Here is a 21,345-nt window from a genome sequence, read left to right on the forward strand (position 1 = left end):
GGTCATGATCTCAGTGTCCTGGGATCAAGCCCCACATCGGGCTCTCTGCTCAGCAGGGAGCCTGCTTCCTCCTCTCTCTCTGCCTGCCTCTCTGCCTCCTTGTGATCTCTGTCTGTCAAATAAATAAATAAATCTTAAAAAAAAAAAAAAACCCAAGAATCGGAAAACTACTTAACCAGAACTTGCTTAAAATTAACAATTACTTTGAATGGCAAGGCCAGCGATCAACGCCAAACTTGCCACCAAAGCCCTCCTGTGGACACTCTGGGAGTCAGGAGAAAAAGTGGATTCCTATTCTGATGTCTGAGTCACAAAAATGAAGTCTGTATACTTTGCCTCTTTCTTTACAGAAAATTTGAATTCATTCAAAGTGCCAGAAAGGAAATTTTATGCTAGAGCACAGACGTCCTCCAGTGGCCACCTCTAGTATAGCAGGTACTGTTGGCTTGTGGATGCCCACAGAGGAGCAGGTTCCAAGCCAGGCAATCTTTACAAACTCCCAGAGCACAAATGCTGAAACTAAAGGACACTGGACTCCTCTAATGAAATGAAAATGAGAATAAAAAGCCGGTAATAAGGATCATAAAAGAACATATGCCAAATGGAATCAGAAAAAGAAAAGCTCTGGAAGTTTCTATGAAGAAAGAGGAAAACTGTCACTATATAAAGTAATAAAGGTAATGAACAAACTCAAAAAGAGAGATATCAACCACAGTTCAGCCAAACCAAACATCCTTTGGTTGCCTGAATCCCACCTCCATGCTCCTGCCCTGTTCACTCTGATCTCTGAGCCTGCTGTCTGCTGTTTCTTCTGCCTAGAATACTCTTCCCTGTCCCTTTTGATTGGCAAATCCCTACTCATCCTTAGGATCTCTGTTAGGTTTTAAATCTGTTTACGTAAGACTGGGCATAGTGAAAAAGGCAACGGTATCAGAAAACACTCTAGAAAGGGAGACCAGGCAGCAAAAAGTGCGATCTCAGACATCTACCTACCGTCTCTGATGCCAGTCCTCTGTTTCCAGGGAATGACCTCACAAAGCTGTTCCAATACGCAGTCAGCTTCTTTTAAGTCAATAAAGCCAGGATACAAACACACCCTTGATGCAGAAAGAACCATTATTAACTAAGGCATTATTATAACTAAATATAAAATATAACTAAATAAATATATTTATATAAATATACATAAAATAATTACAACTAAATATAACTAAATAACTAAACCATTATTAACTGAAGAATATAGAAAAGAGGGGAGCCTGGGTGGCTCAGTCAGTTAAGCATCCGATTCTTGATTTCGGCTCCGGTCATGATCTCGGGGTTCTGGGATCCAGGCCCCCCATCAGGGGCTCAGTGCTCAGTGTGGAGTTTGCCTGAGATTCCCTCTCTCCCTCTGCTTCTCCCCCTGCTCATGCACACTCTCTATCACTCAAAATAAATAAAAATCTTAAAAAAAAAAAAACACACAGAGAAGATGAGCTAGTCTCTAACCATTAATGAAGAGAGTCAATCTGGATGTTTCCTAATGGGTAGATGAAATCATCTTACATCTCTCATGGCAGAACCTAATTATCACCAGGTCATGATGCTCCAAACGTGAAATAAACGTTCATGTTAAGACAAATAAAAGAGGCAATAAAGGAAAAATAATGCATGAGGGCTTTTAGAGACAGGATTCAAATACTGCTCTACCACCACCTGCTGTGAAATCTTGGGCAAATTACTTAACCTCTCTGAACTTTGGTTTTTCTTATCTGTAACACAAAAATGATACCCGCCTCATAGGCTCACTATGGAACGTAGAATAATTAATAAAATGCCTGACCCTGTGTTATTTTAACAATTGGTTGTCTTCTGAGACTAAGCCAGGTAAGGAAAAGGATCATTTATGACTCTATCAAAATAAACATTTCCAAATGAGGGTTCTTTCTCTCACTGAATATACACTTATTTCAATAATGCCAAGTCAGCTCAAAATCATTTTGGATATCCTTCTTAAGAAATGTTCTCAAAGCCCTTGGAACATTCTGTTGAATTTCACTCTCTGAGGGTGTGTTTGATTTTTTGAAAGAGCCAAAGCTCACCTGAAGCCATGTCTGGTTAACAATGAGATGCGACCAAAATAATGCAACTGGGTTTCTGGAGTGACTGTTAAACTGGCTTTGAAAGGGAGGCTCTGAAGCTCTTTCTAAGCAATGCAGTCAGATATGCAAGTTTAGGTACATTTATTTTAAATGCTTCATTATTTTATAGTGACAATTAGTATATTCTTGAATTAAGGGGATGTTTTCAAAAAAACTTTTTTAAGATTGTATCTATTTATTTGAGAGAGACAGAGAGAGAGCATGTGCAAGCAGAGGAAAGAGCAGAGGGGGAGGAAGAAAGAAGCTCAAGCCAACTACGTGCTGAACCTGATTCTGCGACTCTGAGATCATGATCTGAGCCAAAACCAAGAGGTGGATGCTTAATCAACTGAGCCACCCAGGTACGCCTCAAAATACTTTTAATAATGATTAATGCCAACTATACCCTAAACTGTATATGCTTTACCTTTACTAAAACTTACCTTAATATAAAGATATTGATCCACTCATGCAGATTAAGGGTTAACATAACTTAATATGTTGCATATAAATATATGCAGTAATATGATTAATACGATAATGAATGTAGTAATACATATAATGTAACATAATAAAATGTAGCACTCAGAGCATAGAAGTGAAGGCTAGATCAACTCGATTTTTTTTTTAATTTTTTTTTTTAAATTTATTTATTTGTTAGAGAGAGAGAGAGAGAGAGCAAGCACAGGCAGAGGGAGAAGCAGGCTCCCTGCCGAGCAAGGAGCCCGATGTGGGACTCGATCCCAGGACGCTGGGATCATGACCTGAGCCGAAGGCAGCCGCTTAACCAACTGAGCCACCCAGGCGTCCCGATCAACTCGAATTTTAAGCTACTATGTGGCACTAGGAAAAAGTCCTCAATCTCCTTGGCCTACATTTCCTCATCTAAAAAATTACAGAAGTAACAGTTACCATACCTGACGGAGAGGCTGTGAAAATGTTCTGAAGTTAGAAATGCTATATAAAAAGAGATATTACATACCCAAGAATTTCAGAGGCGGAAGTTACCTATTTCAAGTCAGGGAGCAGAATATTTTAAGAGACTGTAACTCGATAATAATTACAGTCACTTTCTAGGGAAGACACACTTACCTAGATATGCCTGTGGGTGACATGCTGATTTCATACACACCCTCTTTGCTACAGAAAATAAGAAAACAGACTCGTTAGTACCAGGCAAATACTACACTCCCCCCCAGAGGGAGAGCTGTGCTTTGCAGTTCCCCAACTTCTGGTCACCTACACCATTTCAGAATGAGCACGCACTGTGAGGGACGCACATCCCCACCTCTTGTACTACTGAGATGAAGGGCAAGGCGGTGGCAGGTAACGGACGTCACGGGGAACTGAATCCTGAGAGGATCAGGCCATGGAGACAAAGACAGGGATAAAATACATTCTGATTCTACCCCTTTATACTTCACCCATAGTTTAGGCTGATAGGGTCCAGAGATCTATCATAAAGGGGTACCAAATAGAGCACCTCTTTGGAGACTCTGGAATAGGTGCATTTACAGATAGCAAATACATCTCAGAGCTCTGAGCTTCTGCTGCTTTCAGATACATGTCTAATGAGGTTCCCGCTCTGATTAACATCCTTCAAAGGCTCCCCATCAACTTTTCAGCATTGTATTCAAGGTCCCCATGATGTAGTTCCGCTTCCTGACAGCTCCCGCTCACTCATGATCCTCCACTGCTGTTTGGAATCTCCTGAATACACCACAATATTTTTTTTTCCTTTATTTTATTTTATTTTATTTTTTCGAGAGCAAGCGAGCAAGCAAGCACTAGTGGGGGAGGGGCAAAAGGAGAAGCAGACTCCCTCTGAGCTGGGAGCCCGATGTGGGGCTTGATCCCAGGACTCCAAGATCATGACCTGAGCCAAAGGAAGATGCTTAACTGAATGAACCCACCCAGGCACTCTACACCATGGTATTTCTAATCCTGCTTTCCTACAAGCTGGAATGCTCCCTGCCATCCAGCACCCCCAATCCAACCCACCTGAGCTTTAGTCTGGGAGAAAATTCTAATTCATTCCTCAACATCTCAGTTCAGCCTCGCCTTCTGTAATGCCTTCCTGACCTCTAACCCACCCAAATAATGTTAACCATCTCATCCTCTGTGCTACCACTAGACCTTACTACAAGTCTACTGTTTTACAACATAGATGACTGCAATTTCTTATCACAGATCTATTTCATTTACTAAACTGTGGGCTACTGAGGGGCAAGGAATAGGCTACTGTTCTGTTTCCCAGTGCCTTGCACATTGTAGATGAGCAGTAAAAGCTCAGAATTTAATAAAATGTGAAAAAATACAAAATTGTTCCGGAAATGCAGTGTGGCCAGGTCCATAGTGAGAAAACTGATCTAGACTGCATAGGTTCCTGTACCAGGATAACAGTCAGACCCTTCTTGGACAGAGCTCAGTTACAGAGAACATAAAGGGACAGTTTTCACATCACCCTCTGCCATGTGAGTTAGTAGTTTGTGATCTGTGAGCTGGGCTCTTGGGCAGATGTGAGAGCCCCTCTGAGCAAAAATGTGGGCAGGGTTATTGTCATATATATTTATCACATCTCTAGATGGTTTCCCCGGAGTGTAAATTACAATGTTTAATTGCAATTATAAATTACAATTACAATGTTTCAGTGTGATATGTTTTGGGCCATGTTTAGAAATTGGCTCACTTCAAACATGGGTGACATTTTTGGCTATTAAATAAAAATCTAACAGAGCTAACTTTAGATAACCAGAATTAACAAACCTTGGGGTCGAGCAGGAAGTTCTGTCATTTTGCTCTGACCTGAATATTCACAACTGCCGATTTTTTCAGCCTGAATGTCCCATCTGTACCTAGTAACAAGTTTCATGGTTTTTTAATTCTCTTTATCACCAATGGAGGCAATGTCACATGGTGTTCACAAACAAATCCAAGACTGTTAGAGCCACCAGACTCTGCTTAAGTGATCCTGTAGTCCAAACCTTTAATGTTACAGACAAAGAAACTAAAGTTCAGAGAGATGGCCTTAATGTACCTAAGGACTAGTTACATAGCTAACTAGTGGCCAGGCCACAACTATATACCCTCTTTGAAAGTATGATGACATTCCTGGGGCGCCTGGGTGGCTCAGTGGGTTAAAGCCTCTGCCTTCGGCTTGGGTCGTGATCCCAGGGTCCTGGGATTGAGCTCCGTATCGGGCTCTCTGCTCAGCAGGGGAGCCTGCTTCCTCCTCTCTCTCTTTGCCTGCCTCTCTGCCTACTTGTGATCTCTGTCAAACAAATAAATTAAAAAATAAAAATAAAAATAAAAAAGTACGACATTCCTGTTTCAAATTTTTCCTGGGCTTACAAGTCAACCTGGAAACAGCCAAGCAGCCTAACAGACTATTCCTAAGCAGTAACATACACACGCTAATTTGTTTATAAAATAAAAGGATACTTTCTACAGGTAATTTATCCATATCAGATGGAAACTGAGAAGAAAGAAAAGAGAAGTCAAAGCATCTTTTTTTTTTTTTTAAAGATTTATTTGAGAGAGAGAGAGAGAGAGAGAACGTGTGGGCACGCCCTCAAACAGGAGGAGGGGCAGGAGGAAGGGCAGAAAATCTCAAGCAGGCTCCAACTCCCCACTGAGCACAGAGCCTGATGTCGGGCTCGATCTCACCACCCTAAGATCATGACCTGAGCGGAAATCAAAAGTTGGCCACTTCATTGACTGAGCCACTCAGGCACCCCACAAAGCATCTTTCATTAATTTTGGAAAAGAATATTTTATATACAGATCAATGTAAGAGGAATTACAAATTAAAGATGACATTTTATATACAGATCAACATAAGAGGAAATGAAATTGCTCTAGAACAATTATATGAGCATTTAAGGCCCTCTAGATTTCCAGCAGTTTTCATAAGTATTGCTAGTAAAATAGTACCTGATGAAAATCTTCTCAAAAGGCCAGTTTCAGGGGTGCCTGAGTGGTTCAGTGGGTTAAGCCGCTGCCTTCGGCTCGGATCATGATCTCAGGGTCCTGGGATCAAGCCCCGCATCGGGCACTCTGCTCAGCGGAGAGCCGCCTGCTTCCCCCTCTCTCTCTGCCTACTTGTGATCTCTGTGTCAAATAAACAAATAAAATCTACTAAAAAAAAAAAAAAAAAAAAAAAGGCCAGTTTCAGGGTGCCTAGGTGGCAAAGTCAGCTGAATATCCGACTCTTGGTTTTAGCTCATTCATGAGCTCAGGGTCTTGAGATCAAGCTCCGTGTGGAACTCGAAGCTCAGTGAGGAGTCTGCTAAAGTTTCTCTCTCCTTCTCCGTCTGCCCCTCCCTGTGCGTGCTCTAAAATAAATAAATAAATCTTAAAAAAACAAAAACAAAAAATGCCATATTTCAATGACTCAGGAAAAATCCCCCTCTGTCTTTACCTAGGAGATATTTTAGCTTACTGTTTGCAGATATCTTAATGAATCAGGGTCAGGAAATACACACCAAAATCACAGTTTAAGGTATAAGTATCTTCTTGCATTTTCCACACCATCAGCAAATTGAGAAAGGCTTCCCAAAAGACCAAGTTTAAAGACATCTAAGATACAACTATCCCAGCCTAAAATTAATACAGTAACTGGGCCCTTATCTCTTTCAGATGGAAAACCCAGTGAGGGAAAGATCTGGGCTCTCCATTTCCCTGTGGGCAACAAATACAGAAAGGCAACAAATTACTTACTCAATTACTTGTGGCTCTGGAGCTCTGCGTACTACCTGCAAGGAAAAAGGCAGATTTTACTTCTGGAATGATCCCTAATCCTTGGAAAGGCTTATGTGCAGGATTACCACATCTTCTCATTTCTGATAAAAATAAGTCAAGTTTAAAACCATCCCTTTTTTTATTTCAAGCTTTTATGATCCTACCAGAGACCCCTGTCTGCTTTTCTTAGAACTACCTCACAGTTACTAGCGGGCAAGAAAAAAATAATAAAAGTAGAATTAATTCATTTTCAGAGCCGCCAGTAATTCTGGAAAAACCTTCTTTCCAGGAGACTATTTATTTATTTTAATTATTTTTCCAGGAGACTTTTTAAAATAGAAGATATACTGGGGTGCCTAGGTGGCACAGTTGGTCGAGCGTCCGACTCTTGGTTTCGGCTTAGGTCATGACCTCAGGGTTGTAAGATTGAGCCCTGCTTGGGCTCCGTGCTCAGCGCAGAGTTGGCCTCAAAGATTCTCTCTCCCTCTCCCTCTGCTGAGTCATGCACATGCATGCTCTCTCTCTCAAATAAATTAATTAAATTAAATCTTTTTAAAAATAAAATAGAAGATGGGGTGCCTGGGTGGCTCAGTGGGTTAAAGCCTCTGCCTTCGGCTCAGGTCATGATCCCAGGGTGCTGGGATCGAGCCCCGTATCGGGCTCTCTGCTTAGCAGGGAGCCTGCTTCCCTCTCTCTCTCTGCCTGCCTCTCTGCCTACTTGTGATCTCTGTCAAATAAATAAATAAAATATAAATAAATAAATAAAAATAAAAATAAAATAGAAGATAAACTAAGAAATAAGTTTTAATCATTATTTATACAATCACTATTACAGCAAGATGACTAATTTTTAGCTTTTTCCATGTTATTAACAACAGTGAATCTTCACTGTTTCTTATAATTTTTCCCCACAGGGGGGAAAAAGGCTAAAAAATCAGGCATTGTAGTAGCTGAAAATTTCAACCCAACCTGGAGACATCTGCTACACTAGCACTAAAGACAGCATGGTTTGTTAGAACCATGTTAGAACTCAGATAACGAATGCAAGTGCTAACCATGGTATAACCTCCTTCCCCCCAAAATGGGAATTATACTTGCCCATCAGTTGGGAGCAGACTATAAAGAATCGTCAGACATACTGAGGAACTGATACTCCACATTTCATTATAATTAAAGGCCTTTCACATTCCTTTTTTTTTTTTTTTAAGATTTTATTTATTTATTTGACAGAGATGACAAGTAGGCAGAGAGGCAGGCAGAGAGAGAGGAGAAAGCAGGCTCTCCACGGAGCAGAGAGCCCGATGCGGGGCTCGATCCCAGGACCCTGGGATCATGACCTGAGCCGAAGGCAGAGGCCTTAACCCACTGAGCCACCCAGGCGCCCCTCACATTCCTTTTATTAGTGAATTTATTCAGTCACTATTGGAGTGTCTACTACGTAAATATAGCTTTTATAAGGAAATCTGTTAGTACTGTAGGAGAATTAAGAACTTACCTGCTGGGGTTCTTTGAACACAAACTGTCTGTCTGAAAGATGATGCTCCTTGTTCATCCATGTCTGACCAGGTCTCTGGTGGAGATGGCTCTTAGCAGTGGTAGCTGAAACGAGCAAGAAGAGACGTGAACCAGACTCAAAAAGTCTGCTCTAGGGAGCAACGGCCAATAAAATCTAGTTGAAGATAACCGATATGACACCTAGAAATTAATTAGTAAAGTCTGTCGGAGATCCCACTACACACACTGAAAGTTGTGAGACCTGTGACTAAATATGAGGAACACTATACCTCAACCGTCAATAAAAGATGACCACCAATGGGGCGCCTGGGGTTCAGATGGTTAAGCATCATGATCGAGCTGGGATCAACCTGGGATAGAGCCCCGCATCAGGCTCTCTGCTCAGCCAGGAGCCTGCTTTCCCCCTCTCTCTGCCTGTCTCTGCCTACTTGTGACCCCTCTCTCTCTAATAAATAAATCAAATCTTAAAAAAAAAAAAAAAGAAAAAAAAGATGACCATCAAGAAAATCAAGGCATCAGCTACATTTTAAATAACTCCTTAACATCAACTGAAACACAAGTGCATTCACACAAGATCCCCATGAGTTCTTGCCTGGCTGAGCAGGGGCCTGGCTCTTAGGGGGGCCAGCCCAGGCTCCCTGCACTCGGGCTCGCCGTCTTTTGTCCTCCATATTGACCAAAACGCTTCTGCTCTTAGCTTTCACATTTCATTCCTGATTAAAACCACACAAGGGTATCTGTTTGGAAAAAAAAAAGGTGCTTTTAGTTAGGATTGTGAGTGTGAACCACCTAAGGAAGTCATTATAATCCTTTCAAGCTCAACGCAATCGGAGATTCTATACAAAATTAATTTCTGTCATCACAACATCTCAATCAAGGAGCCTACTAAGTCACTTAGAACTGCAGGTTTTTATGTTCATTTTTGCAATCTTATAGAACCTTTTTTTTTTTTTTTTGAGAGAATGAGCGTGCATTGGGGGTGGGGTAGAAAAGAGAGAAATTCTTTTTCTTTCCTTCACCATAGCACATACCCTCCCCAATGTCCATCACCCAGTCACCCCATCCCTCACCCCCCTCCCCTCCAGCAACCGTCAGTTTGTTTCCTGAGATTAAGTCTCTTACTATTTGTCTCCTTCTCTGGTTTCATCATCATTTTCCCCTCCCTTCCCCTATGATCCTCTGTCTTGTTTCTCAAATTCCTCATATCAGTGAGATCATATGATAATTGTCTTTCCCTGATTGACTTATTTTGCTTACCATAATACCCTCTAGTTCCATCCATATTGTTGCAAATGTCAAGATTTTGGGGGTTTTGATGGCTGCAAAGTATTCCATTGTATATATACACTACATCTTCTTTATCCATTCATCTCTTGATGGACATCTAGGTTCTTTCCATAGTTTGGCTATTGTGGACACTGCTGCTATAAACATTTGGGTGCACGGGCCCTTTCAGATCACTACGTTTGTATCTTTAGGGTAAATACCCAGTAGTGCAATTGCTGGGTCAGAGGGTAGTTCTATTTTCAACTTTTTGAGGAACTTCCATACTGTTTTCCTGAGTGGCTGCACCAGCTTGCATTCCCACCAACAGTGTAGGAGGGTTCACCGTGGAGAGAGAAAATCTTAAACAGTTATCACCCTGGTGCAGAGCCCATGTAGGGCTCGATCTCACCACCCTGAGATCATGACCTGAGCCAAGACTGAGAGTCAGACTGAGCCACCCAGGCGTCCCAACGACCTAAGAGTACATTTGCTTCTTTCCCAAGAAAGTACACCTTTAGAAATTCTAAGATCTATCATAAATGACATTAGTCTTAGTAGTGTCAAAGGAACTGTAATATTCTCTCACCTATATGGATATTGAGAAATAGCGCAGACTTCGTTTCCAAGGGCACTTCCACGTTCCGTTTTAACTGGCTATATCAAACTTCCCTGGAAGCTTGTTAAAAATACCCATGGTCGGGGCGCCTGGGTGGCTCAGTGGGTTAAGCCTCTGCCTTTGGCTCAGGTCATGATCCCAGGGTCCTGGGATGGAGCCCCGCATCGGGCTCTCTGCTCGGCGGGGAGCCTGCCTCCTCCTCTCTCTCTCTGCCCGCCTCTCTACTTGTGATGTCTCTCTCCTTGTCGAATAAATAAATAAATAAATCTTTTAAAAAAATACCCATGGTCTGTCTCAGAATGGATCCATCTCAGGATGGATACAAGTGTTCGTCTTTGTGACAAGCATCGTGGGAGATGGTGCTAAGGGGGCACAAATGATGACCATAAGGTTAAGCGGCTCACCCAGAGTCACTTGGGGAAGTCAACAGGAGGTAGATTAACATTCAAACTTTATTAACTTCCAGTTTTCAATCAACTGAAAAAAAAAAAAAAACCCACCTCCTAATACTCAGTATACTAATTTGGCATTTCTGCCAATAAAATTTTAGCTTACAGCAAATACAGGAGCATAGCTACTAAAGAGACCAACACAGGGAGGTTCAAGCCACATGTTCTGAACCTATGATCCATTTCTTTATTGCTCTAAGAAAGCTTCAAATTTCAAGTCCTCGCAGGTGACAAGCTCATTTTATGGCTTATTTAGCACTCCAATGTCCAGACCTTCCCCAGACCTTCTGAGCTGGGATGAGCCCAGGAATATGTACACTAAACAAATTTTCCCAGGTGGTAAGTATATAATTCCTTCTCCTTTAATAGGTAGGGAGACGACGGAGACTGCCATCTGCCCCAAAAGAGCTAATGGCAGAGTCAAATGACAACCTTCTACACAGAGAAGATGTGTCGAGACAGCTTACATTTTCTCTCAACGGGAGGGTCAAAAGCTCTGAACACACTTAGCTGCAGGGCTCGCTCTGTTCCCAGGGGAGTAGGACGCTGTTATGGGCCAGGGCACAGCTGCTGAAAATAGAGATTTCGGAGCCCTACCCCAGACCTAACCGATTTTGTGGCCCAGAAACTGCTAACCAAGCCCACCTTCCAGCCTGGGGTTCTTCACCCACATAAAGCTCGAGAACCCCGCAGAAGGCAAACGCCGAGAGCTCGGGCGCCAGCCTGACTCGCTCCGAATCTAAATCTGGCAGCTCCCGGCTGCATGACCTGTCAGCTGACTTCACCTTTCCCGGCCCGAGTTTCTTCCTCTGTAATGAGCGGAACCAAGACCTCTCTCGCGGCTGAAGCGCAGATCAGGAGATCCTCGACGGTGAAAAAGCCTGGTCCTCAAGCAGCGCTAGCAACTTGCCCTATTTTCGAGTCTTCTCTTCCAGGAGCCCCGGGACGCGGTCCTGGAGGTCGACCCGGGAGGGCCCTCAGGGGGCGGTCCCCAAACCCCCAGCCACACAGCGGGGAGCCGGGGCCCCACGGCAGCCGGCGGACCCCGGCGCACAGGTACAAACCCGCTCGGTCCTGGAACGAACCCCGCTGGCCCACACCCGCGCTGCCACCGGCTGTCGGGGACCCTTAACAGTGGAACACCGACTCCGACAGCTCGCAACCACAGGCTGCGGCGTCAGGAATTTCCTCTGACGTCACGCGCCGCCGCCACTACTTCCGGCGCCGTTAGCTGGAGTCCGGGCAGCTACGTGTTCCCCGAGCCGAGAGGTCCGGCTCGGTGAAGGTGCCGATGAGGGCCGGGATAGGAGCAGAGCGCGGACTGAAGGTGCGGTTGGAGCCCCGTCGGCAGCCGGGACATGGCGAAGGCGGGAATGAAGACGCATTTCGTAGGCCGAGGTCCCTCGGACCATAATCCACCCCCCTCGCACCCAAACCAAGCCGGAGACGTCTAAGCGCCGGCATCCTTGGTCTCTGCAAAAAGAGTGACTCGGTCCCAGCGGGGCTGGGGGAAGGGCGAGGGGGTTGGGAAACCAGGTAGTGATGTGCGAAGTAAAAGGATTTGAATTTTACCCTGGAAGCCCTGGAGAGTGTAACAGGCACTTCCTTTGCGTTCCCACCGCAGCCCGTGCGTCTTTCCATCAACAACACAGCAGGGCACGGGACCACGCCTTCTCCTCCCTGCCTCTCCGGTGCTTAACCACGTGTTGCTTGAGCCAGACGACACCAGTTACTGGATGTCTAGGGCATCCTAGACATTCCTGGATATAGGGCAGGTACTCCACTTCTTTTTTTTTTTTTCTTTTTTCTTTAGATTTTATGTATTTATCTGTCAGAGAGCAAGAGAGAGAGAGCACAAGCAGGCAGAGCAGCAGGCAGAGACAGAGAAGAAGCAGGTTTCTTGCTGAGCAAGGAGCCCGATGTGGGACTCGATCCCAGGATTCTGGGATCATGGCCTGAGCTGAAGGCAGCCGCTTAACTGACTGAGCCACCCAGGTGTCCCGGTACTCCACTTCTTTAGGAAATGGGCGTAGCTCTTGTTGGGAGGGTTACATGTGGTAATGCACATAAAGAATGTAGCAGGTCCTTGGAACACAATAGAAATTCAATTAATATTAAGAGTGTCTTGAAAGGCGCGCCTGGGTGGCTCAGTGGGTTAAGCCTCTGCCTTCGGCTCAGGTCATGATCTCAGGGTCCTGGGATCGAGCCCCACACATTAGGCTCCCTGCTCAGCGGGGAGCCTGCTTCCCCCCCCCCCCCCCCGCCTGCCTCTCTGCCTTCTTGTGATCTCTGTCTGTCAAATAAAAAATAAACAAAATCTTTAAAAGAAAAAAAAGAGTGTCTTGAAAAATAAAAAATAGAATAAATTTGGGCATGTGGGTGACTCAGTCAGGTAAGCTTCTCTCTTGGGCTCAGGTCATGATCCCAGAATCCTGGGATCGAGCCCCACACATTAGGCTCCCTGCTCAGTGGGGAGTCTGCTTCTCCCTCTCCCTCTGCTGCTCCCCCTGCTTGTGCTGTCTCTCTCTCTCTTTCTCTCTCTGTCAAATAAATAAAATATTTTTTAAACATAGAATTAAAAATAAATAAATAAATTTGACCAGTGGGGTCAAAGAGTGTCTTCTTTTCACCGCCTCCGAGTTTCTGAGAAGCATCTTTAATATGGCCGTATTAAACCATGTATCTTACAGTGTGAAAATAGAAAAAGTAGCACTGAATTGACTGTTTTGTGCAGCTTATTCTCTAAGATCTACCAAACAACAGTCACTGTCGGAGTCCTTAAAATAAGTCTTGCATTATATACTGCTTACCCGCAAAAGCTCGGTATATCCCACAAATCTAATTTTCACAGCATCCATCATTCTTTGTTATCCTTTGTGACACTGAAGGAAAATGATTTATCCTAGAACTGAAAGGAGAGAAAAGTGGTAAGGCCAGACTGTAATTTTTATCCTTTTTTTTTTTTTTTTTTTTTTTTGCCTCCATCAACTAGTAATTTGTCAGTGTCTGTTTCTGGTTCAGGAACCTTGGCTGTGTCTTCCAAAGGATGTTATTTCTTTCTTTTCAGTGATTATGGTTTTGGAACAGGGACAAAGAAGTTTGGATTGAGGAGTCCCTAAAAGTAGTGATTAACACCTTTTCAGCCTCCACGTAGAACATTTCTCAAAAATCCAGCCATGGCTTGCTTGCATCCAAAATAACTGTATTTTTAACAAAATCACTTGCATTCTTACCAAGTGTTCAAGGTGATTTGGATGCAGAGAACGTTTAGAAACCTTCAGGATGCATGTAGGGTGTCAAATCGTCCCCATTTGTCTGGTACTGAGAGGGCTTCCAGGACATAGGACTTCAAATGCTAAAGGCAGGAAAGAACTGGGCGGCAGACTTGGTTGGTTGTGCCAGATACATGCAAGTATGTAGTAGAAAGATGTTCTTTGTGAGTCTTATATCCTGGGTTTCCCCATTTCTATAGGCAGTGTTTGTGCTTTTATCAGGGGGTGGTGGTGGAGACTGTGGGAGAGGGAATGAAAAGTGAGGTGTCTTGCCAGTTACCAGCCCACTGATTCTCAGCTCCAAACCCATCCTCCACAGCCCTGCTTGCAATACTGGAACATTTCTCCCTTGCCATTTGGTCCAATGTGAAGCGTCATCAGTAGAGGGTGCTGGAGGGACATTAGAGGAGGAAGGGGTTCTTCCTGATTTAAGCGCTCCTTTGAGTTGGCTTTGTAATGCAGAGCAGCCAGCAGTGGTTGGCATTTCTCTGTGGGCTGAATTGCAATGTTAGTGACATTGACAGCCTTGTTAAGTTCCTATTGTGAAATTAAGGCATTGATTGGGAAGGAATGGGAACCCAAATTTTGAAATAGTGACATCTGCTTGGACCTAGAGGAAACTGACCTCTCTTGGACACCCAAGTCACCCTGAACTTCCCATGGCAGTGGAAGTAGCTTGCTCTCCTGTGTCTGAAGACGTGAGCAGTCCTTTGCTTGAAAACCCTGTGAAACCCTCACCTGGAGCAGATGACTTGAAATGCACAGCATAGATCTGAACTTCCTAACAGATGGGAGAGCACCCCCAGATCTGTGCCTTCCTTGGTGGTGGTGGTGGTGGTGGTGTGTGTGTGCGTGCGCGCACATATGCATGCCTCTGCCTGGACCTAGATGCTGGTAGTGGCTCTTCCCTCTGCTGTTTCTGTATTCTTAGAATTTACTTTCCCCTTGTAGGTGATACCCTATTGTGGTTATTAATTTTTCCCCTGAAACTATATAATTTCTGTCTCCTGTTTGATTCCTAACTGTTACAGAGTGATTGTGATATCAGGGGTTGGAAGCAATAGCCACCAAGTGGTTGGCCCCAGAGTTGCGCTTAAACTGTGAGCAATTGGTTTGGCTCTGATTTGGACACTATCAACCCCAGTCCTTTGCTCTCGTGTTGCTCTCTTGTTTTCCTTCACCCAAGACAGCCTTCTGAAAGTTCTGCTGAGCTGGTTGCCTTGCCTCTACTCTGAAACCAGCATTTCTCAGCTTATGGTTGGAAGACTATCTGCGTTGGAGTCCCTAGGGCATGCTTGTAAAAAATGAACATTCCAGGCCGCCCATCGAGATTCTGGGTTAGTGGGTCTGGGGCAGGGCCAAGCAACTTGGATATTTAACTGTGCCTTGTTTCGTCTTCCAAGAACCTGCCAGACTTCTACTTTTTCTAGCTGCCTACTTTCTGCAGGTGACTACTCAACAGATACACCATCCCTTGGATGGCAAAACTGATAGATGCTTTTGAAGTGCTGGTAGCTTTTACCAAAAGGATTCTGAATGAGCTACACACTGCTGCTTATTTTCAGTTGCTGATTTTCACACCAGACTCTTGCCAAACCTTGCCTGTTTTGATCATATGCTGCTTGTGGAGTGCCCGCTGAGAATTCTGGAGAAAATCCAATCCAGGGAAAATAATGGCACGTCATGCTAATAGCTTTCAGTGAAGGTACTACATAGAGAAATTCCCAGCCCGTGTCTCACTGCCAGAGGCTTAGCGGTTCCCAGCTTGAAGTTGGGGGAGAGTAGGGCAGGAAGCCGCCAAGTCTGCAGCAGGCGGGCAAGGATCCTTTCAAGTCTCCACCAACTCTAACCAACATCGAGGAAGACAGGATGCTTCCCCAGACTCCAGACAGGAACTCCTCCCATTCAGCACCCAGCACAATTACAGATGCTGCTCAAGATAAAATCTGCCAGTAAGCCATAGCACCAACTGTGAGGAACAATGAAAGAACAGCATAATCGGATGTGAAATTGTGGAGAGCGGACAAATATCGAGGACAAGAGAGGTCACTAGAGGTTACAGGCATCCGCGAAGGCATATGGCAAACAGGAAGTTATGTCAAGAGTATTAAACAGTATGGAGCATTCGGTGGCTAAGATATTGATAGTCACATTACTCCCAAAAAGAGCAGGCACCATTTACGCATCTGATTTCTAAATAATAGCACATAATATTAACATTTCCTGAGAGCATGCCGAGTAATGCTGTAGTTACGTGCATACACTGATCCAATTTTCTTAGTCCCAATTACAAAGGAAAAAACTGAACCATTATGCTACATGAGGCCACCGTGCCCTCCTCTGCAAATATGTGGCATATGCAAAGCCAAATTAGGAAAGACAGGACTATTCCTGGAATGATAGATGGCGCCATTTCCTGGGGCCTAATAGCTGGGTTCTTTCAGAGACTTTGAAAGTGAAGGATTGGGCAGACCCTAGGTTATAAATCCTTCTTGATGGCTTTATCTAGGTGGTTTAGCAGATTCTTCTCTGGAGTCACCAAGTCTTCAGAGCCACGTGAACCACATTATTTCAAGTGTATGAACTGGGATGTCAGGCAAGTCTTGATTCAAATGTCATGAGTACTGACTGTAGACAGCACTGTGCTGGATATAAGGACAAAGTAGTGATCAAAGACGGACCCAGCGGGGCGCCTGGGTGGCTCAGTGGGTTAAAGCCTCTGCCTTCGGCTCAGGTCATGATCCCGGCGTCCTGGGATCGAGCCCCGCATCGGGCTCTCTGCTCAGCAGGGAGCCTGCTTCCTCCCTTCTCTCTCTGCTTGCCTCTCTGCCTACTTGTGATCTGTCAAATAAATAAATAAAATCTTTAAAAAAAAAAAAAAAAAGACGGACCCAACTTCCGCCCTCATGGAAGTTGTGGTCTAGCAGGAGAGGTAGACATTTTTAAAAACACATAAATATTGTAGTTGTATTTGATATGAGACTCTCATGGGAGAACCTAACCTAGTGGAGTAGTATCTCCAATGCATGCCGAGTCTTGTATTGGTTGGGAGTTCTGATTTGTGTTTGATTCAGCTGGTGCATCAGCAGCTGGGGGTTGGCTGATGTAGACTAGCCTTGACTCCATGTGCCGTCTCGTCCTTGAACAAGCTCACCAGGCATATTCTAATAGTGGTGTCAGGGGAGGCGTGTGCAAACACATCTCTGGAGGTCTAGGCTTAGAAGTGGCACAAAGCATTTCATTTACTGGCCAGAGCAAGCTAAACCAAGTTCAAGGAGTGGGGAAATAGACTTCACCTCTTGACTGGACTTGATGCAAAGTCACAGTGCAAAAGGTCTGGATCCTGGGAGGAGTAGAGTATGGGAGCTGTTTTTGCAATCGTTCAACCACACTGAATGAAGGGGTGTATTGGAAAGACTGAAAGAGGGTTCCTGTAGGAATAGGGAGGGGCTAGAGAGGAGTCAGACCATGCAGTCTTTGAGAGGCATAGTAAGCAGTTAGTGTTTGTATATGGTATGAAGCCTATGATTAACATTAGACACTCATTCTCCCATCCTTCCCTTCCTTTCCGTCTTATAGAATACTTTGAAACCATTGTTGAGACCTTGTTTTTGGTGCTGTGCCTAAGACAGGGATACCTTCTTTCGAGTGGTTAGGATGCTGGTAAGCAAATATGCAACAAAAGCCTATTATTTAAAAAAATTTTAAAGCAGCTGAAATTATTAAGTGAATGATTAGTGGAGTAGGTCCTCTCTTGCCTTAGGAATAAATTAACCACTTTTTAGAAGCAAATTCATTACGTAGAGAAACATGGAAACTAAGCCAATGTGCCTAGGTTGTCTTTTGCCCTGAAAGAACCAGACAGCATAGCTATGCGAGGTTCCCCTTACACGAATAGGTTGTGTAGTGCTTGACGGTCAAATGTAGCCAACATCTGCACCAGGGTGGGCACACGGATGAAAAATACAATGAACCCAGGTTACTCCCATGTACGGGATAACAGTAAGTTGGGCATGTTAAAAAGCGCCTTAGGGGCGCCTGGGTGGCTCCATGGTTAAGCATCTGCCTTTGGCTCAGGTCATGATCCTAAGATCCTGGAATCGAGCTCCTCATCATCCTCCCTGCTCAGAGGGAAGCCTGCTTCTCCCTCTCCCACTCCCCCTGCTTGTGTTCCTCTTTCTGTCCAAAAAAAAAAAAAAAAAAAAAGGCACCTTAAATCTTTCAGACTTCTAATACCACTTGCTCCCTCCCCCCCTCCCTAAGCCCCTCCCCTACTCCTGTGCAAGCTTGCTTTCTCTTTCAAAATAAATAAGTCTTTAAAAGATTATTGGATTATTGAAACTATTACATACACAACATAAGGATGCCTAATAAATAAATGAAAGTATGAAAAATATGAGTTCAAAATCATCAAAAATGCAAAGCTATTTTTAAAAAAGAATGAAATATAACAATGCAAGTTAAAAACACAGTGAAGGAGCAGCTGGGTGGCTCAGTGGGTTAAGCGTCTGCCTTCGACTCAGGTCACAATCTTGGGGCCCTGGGATCAAGAACCCAGTCAGGGGCTCCCTCACTCTCAGATAAATAAAATCTTAAAAAAAATAAAAACCCAATAAAGACTCTACTTCTGGGTGGGTCATGGTAGTAGCAAGCAATTACTCCATTATAACATAAAAAATAAACTAAGTAAATTAGTTTTTATTTTCTTTGAAGACTTTGGAACTCTGTGATGTGATGGGGACTACCTTAACTAACTGCTAACGAAAGAACCCTTGCCAGATAAGTCGGCCATCTTTTTCTCTGGGGACATTTTCTAAGGGTGACAGCTGAGGACTGGGCTTGCTAAAGGCAGTGGCATCTCTATGAGGGGAAAGAGAATCCAACAGACCTTTTGACAACCAGCAGGATGGCACGATGGATTGGAAGCTAGAGGAGCCCATAAATGCTTGAGTTTGCCCTTTGCCGCATTTGCTGAGTACTAGGGCTACAGAAGGGAGAGGGCTGGACTGGGAAGACAAGGTGAAAGCTTTTATAGTCTTACAGTGCTTAAAAAAAAAAAAAAGGTTCTGAGAAAGAAGAGTCCACAAGAAACATATGACAGGTTTCATTCTGCTGACATTTGAAACTACAGGGCACCAAGTCTAAAAAAGTGGCAACTTGGGGCGCCTGGGTGGCGCAGTCAGTTAAGCATCTGCCTTCAGCTCAGGCTCCCAGGCTCCTGGGATCAAACACTACATTGGGCTCCCTGCTCTGCGGGGAGCCTGCTTCTCCCTCTCCTTCTGCCTGCCACTCCTCCTGCTCGTGCCCTCTCAAGTAAATAAATAAAATCTTAAAAAAAAAAAAAAAAGTGGCAACCCAGCCCTAACTCAGCTGAACACCTGTTTATATTGGAGTGATTAGTCCTTACTCTATCCAATAGGGAAGAGGCAAGTCCTCTCTGAAGAATAAAAACATTGATTTTAGACTTTTTTTTTGTTTTTTAAAGATTTATTTATTTATTTATTTATTTATTTGACACAGAGAGATGACAAGTAGGCAGAGAGGCAGGCAGAGAGAGGGGGAAGCAGGCTCCCTGCAGAGCAGAGAGCCTGATGCGGGGCTGTGTCCCAGGACCCTGAGATCATGACCTGAGCCAAAGGCAGAGGCTTAACCCACTGAGCCACCCAGGTGCCCTGACTTTAGTCTTTATGTTTCTTTTATATAGAATTTCTGGCATACAATAAAAGAAAATTATGGGACATGCAAGGAGTTAGAAAAATATGACCGATCATCAAGAGAAAAAAAAAAACCAAATTAAGTAGATTTACAGAGGATCCAAATGTAGGAGTAAGCAGAGAACTTTAAACAATTCATAAATATTTATAAAAACTGAGGAAAAGAAGAAAACTGAAAAAGGTAGATTTTTCAAGAAACAATTGGAATTTACAGGAAAGAATAACATAAATACATAGAAAAATAGATAGTAAAACAATTGAAAAATATATACTACTAGATACTAACCAAAATAAAGCAGATGTTTGGAATCGCAGAAAACAGATTTTAAGGCAAAAAGCATTAGCAATAAGGCTGTCACTGCATGACCAAAAAAAGAGTTCAACCCACCAGGAAGGCATAATTCTAAACTTTATTCGCCTAACAAGATAGCCTCCAAATATATAAAGCAAAAACTGATAAAACAGGGAATCTGAAAATCCATCATTATAGTGAGAGATTTCAAAACACTTCTCTCAATTATTGACAGGTCAGGCAAACAAACATTAGTAAAGACAGGGGAGATTTGAACAACTAGTAAGCTTAATGTACATATATAGAAGATAACAATTGGAAAATAAACATTCTTCTTAAGCACATATGGTACATTTTAAAAAACAGGGAGGCAAATCATAAGAGACTCAATCATAGGAAACAAACTGAGGGTTGATGGGGTAAGTGGGTGATGGGTATTAAGGAGGACACAAGATGTAATGAGGCCTGGGTGTTGTATGCAACTGATGAATCACTAAATTCTACCTCTGAAACTAATATACAGTATATGTTAATTAAATCGAATTTAAGTAAAAAACTTTTTAAAAAATTGGCCATACCTAGACATAAAATACATCTCAAAAACTTTCTAAGAATTGGTTAAAGTAAAGGGTTTACATTTGTGTTAGTTTCCCATGGCTGCTGTAACATTACCATAAACTCAGTGGCTTAAAACAAGATCACTCTCAGTTCTGAAGGCCAGAAGTCCAAAATCGAGGTGTCAGCTGGGTCCTCAATCCTCGGGAACCTCTGGGAAATAATCCAGTTGCTGGCCTCTAACAGTGCCCAGTAGCCGACTGCATTCCTTGACTTGTGGCTGCGTCCCTCCAATCTCTGCCTCCGAGGTCCCACTGCTTTCTCCTTTTCTGTGTGTAATTGTCCTCTTATTAAGGATATTTGTGATTCCATTTAGGGCTCATTTAGATAATCTCATCTGAAGATCTTCTAACTTAATCACACCTGCAAAGACCTTTTTCCACATAAGGTAGTGTTCACAGGGTCCAGGGATCTGGAGCTGGTATCTTTGGGGGCCACTATTCAGGCTACTACAACATTTTTATATATATTTACTTTATGCCAGGCTAGATCCTGAGTACTTTAAAAATACGAATTTTTGCTCACCAACAGTCTACAAGCCAGGTGCTGTTATTCTCATTTTTCAGAAGGCAAAACTGAGGTAGAGAAAGGTTATAATTTGCCCAAGCTGGGCCATACCCACATGTTCTCCAACCACAGTGTAATTATTTAGAAATCAATAACAAAAGATTTCACTTTTTATTCCAAATAAATTTCAGATTTATGGGAATTCTACAGTGCAGCACACAGAGTTCTCAATATAC

At 43.4% G+C, this 21,345-nt stretch overlaps 1 protein-coding gene across 9 annotated transcripts in view; it reads right to left on the minus strand.

Moving 5' to 3' along the window:
• The window catches only part of ALKBH3 (alkB homolog 3, alpha-ketoglutarate dependent dioxygenase), a 72,331-nt gene extending 60,417 nt beyond the window's left edge, over positions 1-11,914 (minus strand). For 3 of the 9 annotated variants that reach the window (XM_080816967.1, XM_080816960.1, XM_080816966.1), the window contains exons 1-6: positions 11,495-11,875; positions 8,971-9,115; positions 8,359-8,462; positions 6,843-6,877; positions 3,216-3,263; positions 994-1,097 (exon numbers count right to left, since the gene is read on the minus strand). In XM_080816967.1, the coding sequence (XP_080673093.1) occupies positions 994-1,097; positions 3,216-3,263; positions 6,843-6,877; positions 8,359-8,462; positions 8,971-9,049 (370 nt within the window). In that variant the 5' untranslated portion in view covers positions 9,050-9,115; positions 11,495-11,875. Of the gene's footprint in view, positions 1-993; positions 1,098-3,215; positions 3,264-6,842; positions 6,878-8,358; positions 8,463-8,970; positions 9,116-9,635; positions 9,800-11,354 lie in introns of those variants that run through there. The other 6 variants (XM_080816961.1, XM_080816963.1, XM_080816962.1 and 3 more) reach the window with 6 other exon arrangements.
• Between the last annotated feature and the right edge of the window lie 9,431 nt (positions 11,915-21,345).

Source organism: Martes martes (genome assembly GCF_963455335.1).
Source record: "Martes martes genome assembly, chromosome: 10".
Taxonomy (NCBI): domain Eukaryota; kingdom Metazoa; phylum Chordata; class Mammalia; order Carnivora; family Mustelidae; genus Martes; species Martes martes.